We start from the raw sequence: 12,487 nt of genomic DNA on the forward strand, positions 1-12,487 counted from the left end.
TTTACTCTTCAATGACAAAAGGAAAGTGGCTTATGCTATGTCTTTAGCAGGTAGGCATCGTTTGCCCATGTGTTCCTACTTAGCTTTCTGATGATGAACTGACCTCTTTCACACCAGTAATCCCATGGATACCTGTCCATATAGCGCTGCTTCCAACATCAGCTCCTTTAAGCAGTACAAGGGACTGAGAAGGCATGTTTATTGGCATCATTTGTTTATTATTGCTGTTTGCATTTTTGGCTTATGCTATTTTAATAGCACACTCAATGCTGTTTTTCACTTTTCATACTCTGATTCATTTTTCATCCTGTTTCCTTCTCCCTATTCATCTTGCACCACCTCTGTGCTGAGTAAAGGGAAAATCTGTGAATGAGTCAGAGTCAAGTCTTCAAAGTCACACTGGTCAGTGAGGTTTGAAATGAAGCAAAATGAGATTGTTTGTATTTTGTCTTTCCAAAAGTAGAAAATAACATTAACTTTTTGTTTTGTTTTAATACAGAGAGATTTGTCCCACATTTTCCAGCTGCTTTTATTTTCCGGAAATCCAGTCTAGGCTATGATGCTCATTAACGACTGGTAACTAGTTGTTCCTGTTACTTCTGTATTATCATTAGCCTTACCATATTCCTTATCCTATCCTTTATATCATCAAAGCAACTTGAATCTCTTATTTCTTGTTAGATGTTACTCATGGGAGTTTGGTTTTTCTTTTTTGTTTTTCCCTACAGTATACCTGAATGGCTGTTTAAAGGAGATTTCTTGTTTTTTCTTAGTTTACTTGAGTGAAGAATTATGTGACTAAAACTTTAATACCAGTTTTCCTGAAATACATATTCTGTGCTCCATTCTAACATTTTGATTGCATACTTTACTTTCTATTCAGTAGACTGAAAGGAAGACATTAACATATTTTAATCAAGAACAAGGAATTAATAATTTCTCATGTATGTAAATTTTAAGGTTTTTCCCTATATACTACCAGAATTAAGAACAGCAGCTGTTGTTATTTATGTTGACTGGATATTATACAATATTATCAATTTCTCAGCTTACAAGAGCCTGGTTTTCAGTTGTAATGCATACTATTTCTACCATGTTAAGCTTGTTATCAAGTTCTCAACCAAAGCTTTCTCAACATTTCACATACCATGTAATAATTCAGCTCAGAATCCATAACACCACACCATTCCTTCTGAAATATGAAATGTGACTGGCTCAGTGTGGGAAGAGTCGATTTCTTACCGCAAGCCAGGAAGGTCAATTAGGAAGTCAAGTGTATCTGCAGTTGTTTCATTGCGAATATTGACCAACTGTGTCTTCTAACCCCACAAAACTCTACAGATGTTTGTTATTATCAGCATTTCCTTCCACTAATATTTAAACTCTTCTTACCTATGAACAGATTCCACTCAGTATCCAAATCAGCCTGATTTGCCAGGCAGCCCTTCATTACATTGAGGCAATAGTTGTTGCAAGGTTTCACAGTGGGAAGTCCTCTGCAGTAAGGGCAGTACAACATCTTCATTAACGCCCGGATGCACCCTGGGGTGGGACTGACCTGCAGAGTTTAAGGTGGGGAAAGAAAAAGAAAAAGGAGGAAATCAATCTCCTGTTCTGTGACTCTTGGGATCGCTGAGATTATGCCTCTCAAGCAGTAAGAGCAAAAGGGGCAATTTGAGAAAAGAGCTCAGCCCTTAATAACACCCTCCTATGACACTAATCAATTCCTGCCAATTATCTTCATTTAGCACAGCCAGCAGCGATTTGCAGGAATGCAAAAATCAACACTCCCCTATGGATGGCAGTGCTTGCTTCCCCAGCCCTCCCGCACAAAGGCTACTGAAAAGTGAAGGAAAAGCATCCAGGGAATCAGCAGCTGGATCAGTAACTGACCGACCCTAACACAGAGGATTCTGAAGAGCCACCATTCTCTTCCTACTCAAGCCAGAACTGCCAGTCACACCATCACTGGATCAGATTCTCCTCTCTCTTAAAGCACAGTAAATCCAGAATAATCTTGATGACTTCTATAAAATTATTCAGAACTGCACCATGAGAAAGAGACATAATTCTGTTTTCAGACGAAAATACCCTTCTGTCTTCTCAGACAATTTTATAAGGAGACCAGACAGGGCTGGGGTTTTTTTTATGCTTTCAATGTGTTGAGTTAAAAAAAACATTCTAGAAAACAGCCTAATGCATTTCAACTTACACACTGGCATGGCACAACACAGCTGCACAGGATGAACTTAAAACAGCCACCAGGGTCAATGAAGAGACACTCAATGAGCTTAGGATTTCCAGTCAAAGTCATTAACACCAGGCATGGTTGACAGAAGGAATTAGTGTGTAGATATAAACTTTCAGTGATATATGCTACAGTTTGCACTAGAAGGGAGTGGGTTTCCTAGAGACGGAGTGTGCAGGTTAGGGAAAGGTTTTTGCATAAGGCTTTTCCATTATTTCTAATGATCCTTCACATCATCTCAGCCCCCAAAATGTCGGGCGTCTATTCAACAATGTGCCTGCCATGTTCAATGGAGAGAAATAGGTCCTTTTGGCGTCATGTTCTTTATCTCCCCTATTGAAGGGTAGGATAAATCATGTTGTAAGAACTTTCACTGAATCCTCCATATCTAAATTTAGACTGCACAAATTGGTTACATTTGATAACCATGTGAAGTTCTCAGTATCTCCCTGACCCTCTCATTTTGTTATTTAATTTTTTCATCTCAGACTTTGAAAATGGTATGTACTATTACAATGTACATTTTCAGGGTAGAAAATCTATCTTGGGTTAAAAGTGCATGTTAGGTATTCCCTGCAAGAGCATCTTGTCATGATGCAGTGAAGCGTAAGTTTCTTGTGCTGGAGTGACAATCTAAAGCAATGACAAAGGGCTACAGGTTCCTCAGTGATTTCAAAATTCCTGGACAAGAAAATGCAAAACAATGGCACTCCTTTCAGTCATTCTGCTGGTTTATGAATAAATGCAACATTTCTAATATGAATTTGAACAAATTAAACTCTTTTTCTTTTCACGGTGACTTGTGTTGAAAGTGTGAATCTGATTGCACTATAATAGTATGCGCTAAACCGACTCGTGGTTTGTATTGTCAGGATTGTACTAAAATGGTAGTTCTTTTTCTCTGGAATTTCTTTTTCCCTTTTTCCCTTTTTGATATTAAATCACTGATATTCAGAGAACTATGCAGAACATACTCTTTACACTGGACATTTTTACATGAAAATGGCATGTTAAATCACTGATATTCAGAGAACCATGCAGAACATACTTTTTACACTGGACATTTTTACATGAAAATGGCTCTGTTAAGAGTTATAGCAGATGCTTCTGAGTATGCTCAGAGATGACTTTTGCCTTGGTTTCCTAGGGAAATGCACTTTACTCACACAACACTGATGGTGTGTGTGAAGGTATATTTATTTGTCCTTTTCCAATAGCTTTTGAGCCTATCAGTCAATTTCAATCAAATTTGACTGAAGACTTCAGGTTTCAGCACATCAAGATACTGTAAGGTTTTTGAAAACAGGCAGTTGCACAAGGTCAGTGCCTCACAGATATCAAAGAATTCACATGGCGGAATGATGCTATGAATGACCCATGGGTTAAAAAAGCACTTTTTTTGAAAACAGGCAGTTGGGAGAAGAGAAGGAGAGGGGCTCAGTAATTGTCTTTATTGAGCAAAAACCTGAAGCACAAGGTCAGTGCCTCACAGATATCAAAGAATTCACATGGCGGAATGATGCTATGAATGACCCATGGGTTAAAAAAGCACTAGGCAGTATTTTCACCTTACTAAACAGCAGAAAATTCAAATACAAGGTACAAATCCAAGGAAAGCTGGACTTCATTATTTCCACTGCTCAGAACTACTTTTTAGAGTCGCTTTTTTATCTTTATAACTCCAAACCTAGAACAGGTCCATTTTTACAAAAACATTAGCACCAAAAGCAGAACATTAGCAATATATATACTTATGGTCAACAACGGAACCTTCAAAATTACTTTGAAATTGTTGCTTAAAGCCAGAGATATTTCTATCTGTGGGCACCGAGAATTTTATCCGCAAAGGTCCTTTCATGCTTAAAATTATGCTTCTTCCCAGGCCCAGAAGTATTGTCAATGCAAAGTTTTCAGCACCGACTTGACCCTTTAAGTTCAGCTGTAATCCACATATTCTCCCATCCTTGCCTTCCCAAGTCCACTTTGGTACTTGTGCTGACAGCACATGTACCTATAGGATCTTGACCTTTCAAAAAAACTTCCTGGCAATTTTCTTCCTGAAATGCATAGCTAGAGGAGAAAAGACAGGGACTGTCTTTATGTTATTTTTATATCAATCAAATATCATAAATATTTATGTGAGCCTTACTTTCTCAGAAGTTTAGTCTAGGAGGTAATTGTCATGTCTTTCTCTGCTAGACATCCAGATCATATCCCTAGTCTGTTAGGATATGACCCTAAAGGTCAGTTAGAATATCTATTTACACTGGCCAGTGAATCTTGAATTCTTGTTGCCTTACAGAACAGCTTTAGCCAGGGGATTCCCAGACACAGTCCACAGTGAAGTAGTCAAGATAAATTCTTACTGCTCAAAAAGAAGGAACAAGACACAGATGTCTTGTATCTTGTCTGAATGTTTTAATATCCCCGGTACAAAAATGGTGGCATTTTACAAGAAAGGAAGGTTCCCTGCTTTTGTTTACAGAGAGGTAACACAGTTTTTAAAAGGCTGTGCTGTGACTCCAAACAGAAGGCACATGGAGAAAGCTTCTATAGAAGCCACTGCCATATCTATATCAGCCTCTGACATATCTATATCAGCCTCTGCCATATCTGTATCAGCCTCTGACAAAGACCAACACACACAGTTCCTTCCTGATCAAGCTGGATGTTGCAGACCTCTGTTTCAGAAGGTGTTATGCTGGTGAAATAAAATATGAGCACACTCTGAGGCCAAGTGGCGGGGACTGGCTTACATCCACACTGCTTACTGTTGTCACCTTCTGCTCCAAGCTGGCTACATCCTATACTACTACATAGTACTTGGCATTACATCTCCTCTGGGTCCCACCTGGTGCCTGAGTGACTAAAATACATAATAATTAAATTGTGTGGTTATTTTTCAGCCCAAAGTATTTGGAATTACAGGAGGCTGTACAGCGGGCAATGAGAGTAAAAGGAAGCTAAATGTAATGTTGCATGTTTTGAAGCGTGTCCAGAGAAGGGCAAGGAAGCTGTTGAGAGGTCTGGAGAGCAAGCTTTATGAGGAGTGGCAGAGGGAACTGAGATTCTTTACCCTGGAGAAAAGGAGGCAGAGGGGAGACCTTATCGCTCTCTACAACTACCTGGAAGGAGGTTGTAGAGTGGTTGGGGTTGGTCTCTTCTCTCAAGTGACAGGAGACAGGACAAGAGGAAATGACCTCAAGCTGCCCCAGGGGAGGTTTAGATCGGATATTAGGAAAAAAATTTACACTGAAAGTGTTATTAAGCACTGGAACAGGCTGCCCAGGGAAGCGGTTGAGTCACCATCCTTGGTGGTATTTAAAAGATGGGTAGACTTAGTGCATAGAGATATGGGTTAGTGATGGTTTTGTCAGTGTTGGGTTGATGGTTGGACTAGGTGATCTGAAAGGTCCCTTCCAACCTAGACAATTCTATAATTATATGATTCTATGGAGTGAGATTATGTTTGATAGACTTCACTTGGGTCAGCATTGGAAAGAAGGGAGGGGGCGGGTATCTTCACGCAGCTATCTGGAAGCAGTCTCTGTCCTCCAAACAGTGCACAAGCACTGTGTAGAGACAACAAGATGGAGAGGTCCAAAACAGATCCAGGAGGAGCGTTAACACTTAAGCAGTGACCTGAGAACAAGATGAGTCTCGCTCTCAAGCTTGCCTCTCATATTCCCCTGTCACTTGGCAGTACTGATGTACCTTTAGGTGACCAACCCTTCCCTTTTGTGGCACAGGGAAACATTGAAGTAACTCAGGTACTTCGGAAGTCTGAAGGCTGGAAGTTAAATGCTGTGTGACAGCAGTCAAGTGCCTTTGTGAATCCAGCCTTCATGAGCAGCCAAGTTTCAGTTCTCAGGTGCAGCTGTTTTTCTGTACCTTTATTTTCAGAGAATGCAGTCAGGCCTTTTTCCTTTCTCAACATCAGCTGAAGTATCTTTCATACAAAAAATATTCAAAATTTGCTTTAACATTCTGAAATCTTTTTAAAAATACAAACATAAAAATATTCAGCTTAGAGTGTGGGCATTTCAGAAATCTATGAACACGTGAAATCTGGAGATTATCAGAGCAAGCTGATTTTCAATCACCTATAATTGGCTTGCTACTTCTTGCTGCTGGCAAATTCTATGAAATGTATTTTCAATGCCCATTTCTTATTCCCATCTTCAAAAAAAATAGTATTCAGAGTGTCTCACACTTAATAATACTTTTTTGCAGACCAGTCAAAAGGCAGATATTCATTTCATTCAGAAGTATTCAAAACCTGTATTTGCTGAAGAGAGCTGTACCTTAACTCAGGAGTTTCAACTGTAACTAAAATTTGTGGATGGATACGGTTTGGATATTTTTCTTTTTTGTCTTTAAAAATACATTGCAACTGATTCTATGCTAATCGCAGCAGAGAAATTTGCATAGACTTCAAAGTTTAGAAATAACTAGTCCTTATGTAAATCATATATTATAAATCAATCAGACCACACTGAATGACATAACTGAGAAAACTGCTGTAGAGGAGTCAGTAATTATTTCATGCTGTCTCCCCAACTGACTAGGACATCTTCATTTTCATATAAGCCTACGTGGAATGCAGCACATCAGAAGAGTGCCTTTCTGAGCTTTGATTGAGCCTAGTAGCTGCAGGACATGTTACATTACCTCATTTTGTAACATCTTCTGACAGCTTCAGCTTTGTCTAAATGTATGCTTTTGCATACATGCAAAAAAACTGAAAAACAAGATTCTTAAGGGCTTCATTACTGAACACTTCTTTTCCCCTTCAGAAATTCTAGGAGGAATATTATCTCATCTAGAAGACAGATTTTGCAATGGTGGAATTGCAAATATAAATAATTGAGGAGAGAACTTCCTTGGGTAAAAGCCATGAAATTGTACTCTCTTCTAACACTGCACTTGCAAGACTGCTTTGTTATGTATTTGACCTGTTTTTATAATCAAAAGCCTTGGCTTTGTCAGGTACACAAACATAAATCTTTTTCCTGATACAAAAAATCAAACAAACTGATTAAACCTTTAGAACCTTTAGAAGGATCAAGTGCACTGACATGCAGTTTCTCTACTTATATTTGTAGGAGATGTCTCGCTGAAGTAGCTGGTATAAGCTGACTGTTGTGTTCTTCCAAAGCAACACTGAACGTATGTAAACTCACAGCATAAAGCCAGATAGTCTGATCTTGTAATTTCTTGGCATATAATACAATCTGTCAAATATGAGCAAAATGAATCAAAACTGAGTGCCACCTCAGAAACTGCAACAGGTGACACAAATCTTTCCTACATTCCCTATGCACCCAAAGGGACTGATCCCATTTGGAACCATATAGAGTCACTCCTTAACATGAAGACCTTTGGAGGATGCTTCCAGGAGGAATCAGTCAATTTCTAGCCAACTGGCCCAGGAAGTAGATACTCCTTCAAAATGCCTCTACACTAAAGCAACCCATAGTCTGGGCAGAAGAAGGAAACTGCATTTTATTTCTCACGAGCTTTATGAATGTATTATCAACCAAGCTGCTGGGTGAAAAGTGGATAATTCTACTTCCTTGTAAAAGAGTAAGTAATTCACTACTATTGGATTTCTCAAGGTTACAAAGATTGTTTGGTACCAAAAATTTAATACTTTTTGCAAAAAGAGAAAAATCTTAATTTTATAAGTTAACCCCTATACTTGTTTGTGTGTACTTTTGTGTGTTATTTGATTTAGGAAACTATTGTAAGTCTTGTGTGAACTTTGCCATTTTTGAATCTTTAACTAAGTTGTTGTGTTGATTACAGTAAATTTTATTAAATCACTTTGATAATTGGCTGATGATTAAGTATTGTTTAAAAACATGTGTTAATAAATCTTAAATTGGCGCTACCTCAAAGATGTGCAGTGTCCTAAATCTACATTAGTGACATTGGTTCAATCATTCAGCTTCCCACTCAGTAAGCTGATGTTGTGTGTCCTGCACAGGCAAGATGTGCTGTCTGACATCCTTAAGTCACTTTTTGCATCTCTGTGTAGTCCATCTACAACTTAATAATGGAAAAATTAGTTTCCCAAGCATAATTTTGTTAATAGGCTAATAATCTCAAGATTATCAAGACTAAGGCAGTAATAATAAAATTCTTATGTATCTGGCTGGGTCAGAGTTTGATCTTGAATACATTGGCATGTCTCAGTCAACTCCAAGAGACATGCAAAATTCACTAAGAATAGCAGTCCCTCCACATCTTTCCACCATAAAGTTACTATATCTGTGGACAACTCCATAGCCCAGTTCGAGCACTTTCTGCGCAAAAAACTCCATGGTAAAATTCTAGTATTTCTGTCCAAAATTATATTTAAAATCAAACGGAACATAAGGATTAGAAGTTCATGTTTGTGATTTCAGAAGAGAAGAAAAACTTTTAATGAGGAATTGCTGATTATTGCATTCAATCTGTTAGAACTGAGGAAACTTTTCCTAATCACAAAAAAAACCCAGCATGTTTCTGAACTCATGAAATGCATGTAAACCTGTTGTAACAGTGAAGTAACTGGGATCAAACTGAGACGTATTATGAAGTACACCTTATAGGGTACAATGGATTGCCACAAACTCTTGGATCACCCTTCCTAAGAGGTACAGGTCCTTTTTTCTTTCCTTTCATCTTTAATTAACTTCAGTACAAAGACTAAACTTCAGTTCAATTGCTCACTACTTTTCATCATATATCTTCAACACTATCTTCTCAGTGTGTTACAGTTACTCCCTATTGATTGCTGCTGTTGTTGTTTGCTTTTAATTTCAGGGAAAGCAGGTAAAGTTGAGTTGGCAATGATGTTTTTCTTCCTTTTCCTCTTTCTTTTCTTCAAACAAGATTTGCTCACTGCTGGATCCAAGGGATAATTTTTCTCCTTTTTCACAGTCTGGCTATTTTCATGAGCACTGTGTTACTGCTGATTTCATTTAATAATCTAGATATCAAGCAAGTCCTTTTCAGCAGATTTCAGCTGAAAATGTCTGCATGTGTCTAATTAGAATTACATAGAAATAGTCATAAGATATTTGAATGCTTTATTGCAGTACTTCTCATTGTTTCAGCCAGGCTCTTAGATGCTAAGATCTCAGGTCATTGCTTTTACAGCACAATATGATATAAAAATTGAAATACTGCATCAGCCATACTCAATTGAGAGTTTATGTTGTAGAAGGTCATTTTGAGAATATTTGCTTATATCAACCAAAAATCTAGTCTAATACTAACCTCCTAAAGATAAAAATAGCTATCGTTTTAACTATTCATAGCATCCTGGATGACTGAAAGGTAGAAGACCTGGTTTGAGTCTACAGCTTTATACTGGTGTCTTTGACTTGGTGCCTGAATTATACCAAAATAAAGGTAAAACACTACAACCACTTAAACAGCTACTGGATTCCCACAATTCTGGGATATCTCTCAAGAATATGATGAGATTAAACATGTTATATTTAATTTTAATATTTTCATTTCCAATAAAATATTTTCCTAAAGAATATACAATTTATGGTTCAATATGCTCATTAAATTATTAGAAACAATTTTAGGGCATTATAGTTGAACTTTAGAAAAGTTTTATGAGGTAAAAATTTTGCACATTTACTATGTGATACAAACTGTGTACTTACTCCACTGCAACTCAGAGGAACTACCTTATTTTTTTCTAAAAGAAAAGGAGCATTTAGCCATTGTTCTTGTCTAAGTGAGATGTCCTTTTCCATTACCTACGATTCTGAAATCATGAGAAATATGGCAACTGTATTTCTTTCCAACACCCATTTGAATCTGAGACATTTTTCATACTTACTTGGTCATCTCACTTTGTCTATAGCTGTTTTTCAGTATGTGTATGGTTTTGTAAGGTGGACAAATATTGTTCCTCCATTTCTCAGTTGAAAAAAATGAAACATCACAAGCAATTTTAAAGGTATTTAGATGGATAAACTCCTAAAAGTTATGCACCAGAATTTGTCAACACTGCTTATAAGTATCGCTCTCATCTGTGATTTGACTAAGTTATCATAACATGTAATTCTGAAACTGGTTATAGGAAAATATGGACTGCAAGTCTCTAAGTTATTACATCAAATCAAGTGTACATCAAATAATAACTCATTGTTGGAGAGATGAATTGTGGAATTTCACAATTTCCCCACAGAAATCCAGGGCAAAACACCACAAGAACCAAATGTTGAGATGTTTACATGGGTGAGACTGAACCTCTATTTACAGAGGAAAAGAATAGCTTCTTCTATTTTTAGGAAACTAGGAAAATTACTTATCAGATTATCCAAATACAGAAAATCCAAATTTAGAAAACCACTTGAAAAACTGCAGTCACAAGGATATGTTGTGTAAAGCTATTTTTTTAATCTCTTGAATCACTTCTGAGTGATGTTTTAAAGCAAATTTTTTTTACAATTTAAATTTTTACAAAATAAAATGTTTGAATGCTCAGACGTAGATATTAAAATGTTCTTGTTAAATCCCATTTTACCTGTCAGAGGCGTAATCAATTTCAAACGAACTGGGTTGGAAAAATGCTGTTTGATTATAAATATGATGAAAAACAAATTCTTAGACTGAAAATAGTGCAAGCAGAGAAAGTACTCCAGGATATGGGGGTCTATATCCTATGAGATATTATTGCACTGAAAAATCTGTGCTGCAAATTTTCTGAAAAAAATACTTATTTTTCTCATCTGTTATTAGAGTAAGTCCACATTAAACAGAGTTTGAGGTATGGATTCCATCAGCTATTTTTCCAGCATTTCAAAAGCAAAGCTAAGGTGAAAAATCTTTGAAATAATTTCTTCATTCCAGTCCCAGGAGATGAGAAGTTTTCTGCTACACAGAAATAAGGAAAGAATCTCACAGCTGTTAGGTTTTTCAAATCCCACCATCTCTTGTGGAACATAAACCTTAAGACATTCTCTTAATAAAAGTAGTTCCTTTGCTTTCTTCCCAGAGGAAAAGCCCCAGTGCATCTCACTTAAAAGGAAGTGTGCTCATTTCTTCCAGCCTTGTGTAGAAACGTCCGTGTCCTCCACATAAGAGGGCCTTGATTTAAGAGGAAAGCATGTGATAAATTTTCTAGCTCTTAAAATAGAATAGGACAGGACTGTAAGCAAAAGAGTCAGAAAACTCCTGAAACTAGCTACTTAAAATAATTTGGGGAACAGAAAGAAAATCCATAAAGTCCAGGATTTAGAAGTCCTTAGTATGATGTTCTGGATGAGACACCGGATATCAAAACCTGACCTATGCTCCTTTACAAAACAGATTCATTTCAACATAAAAACAGGCATCTAAAATATGTGGTTATTACTCTCTCATGGTGCTCTAATGGCTAATCCATGTGCAAATACCTTCATGTGTATGTTTAAAGTTAAGCAAGATGAATCCACTGTTTTTTTTCAAATAGAAATACAGGTGGATGTTACTCAGCAATGATATGCAGTTGCCTTGCAAAACAGTCAGAAAAAGAGTCAAGTTGAAAGAGGTATTAAGAAAGAATGGTGAGGAAAAAAATGCCAAATTATACTCTGCATAATCAAGAAAAAACATCTTTGTGCTCAGTATGAGGAAAAAAAAGATGTTGCAGAGAAGTAGATTAAATATTGCCCAGATACATATCAGAAATAGAAGGGGAGGTCCTTGGTAATCTGGAAATCAAACCCTCAGATAAGCAGGAGGGAAAACTGAGACAGGGTTGAGATAGAAAAAGAGAAGAGCTGCCACAGCAGAAGATTATGATCAAATCAAGCAGTTAGACATGTTGTGCAGCAGTGTCTCGATAAGAAAATTATGTGAAAAATGGTAAAACTCAGTCCTACTTACACAGTGAAGAAGCTTGAACATGCTTACCCGAGAGCAATCTTGCTGACTGCCTATCTATGATTCATAGTACAAAACAGAAAAGCACCTGAGAAGAATATCAGTTCTCTCAAATACAGAGAGAAAGCAGCAAAATTGTTCTGATCACTTGTAGGTACTCACAAGTACTCACAAGTAAGTCTTGTTTGGTGCTCACTGACCTGTGAATTTTTTTACTGACTTAAAAAAGGCATGAAGCTCAGAGCAGTGCAGAGGGCTGTGGGATGTCTTAGCTGTGCAATGTCAGCAAGAACATGCTAACCCTGATGAGAAATAAATAAATGCATACATAATATTGGCACTCTTGGTCAATGATAAGTTATG

The 12,487-nt window shown here is 37.2% G+C and overlaps 1 protein-coding gene across 2 annotated transcripts in view; it reads right to left on the bottom strand.

Moving 5' to 3' along the window:
- Nucleotides 1-12,487, bottom strand: part of GPC6 (glypican 6) — an 804,821-nt gene that overhangs the window by 213,711 nt on the left and 578,623 nt on the right. For both annotated transcript variants that reach the window (XM_014955517.1, XM_014955516.1), the window contains exon 4: nt 1,393-1,558. In XM_014955517.1, the coding sequence (XP_014811003.1) occupies nt 1,393-1,558 (166 nt within the window). The remainder of the gene's footprint in view (nt 1-1,392; nt 1,559-12,487) is intronic.

Source organism: Calidris pugnax, unplaced genomic scaffold (assembly GCF_001431845.1).
Source record: "Calidris pugnax isolate Ruff unplaced genomic scaffold, ASM143184v1 scaffold153, whole genome shotgun sequence".
NCBI lineage: Eukaryota > Metazoa > Chordata > Aves > Charadriiformes > Scolopacidae > Calidris > Calidris pugnax.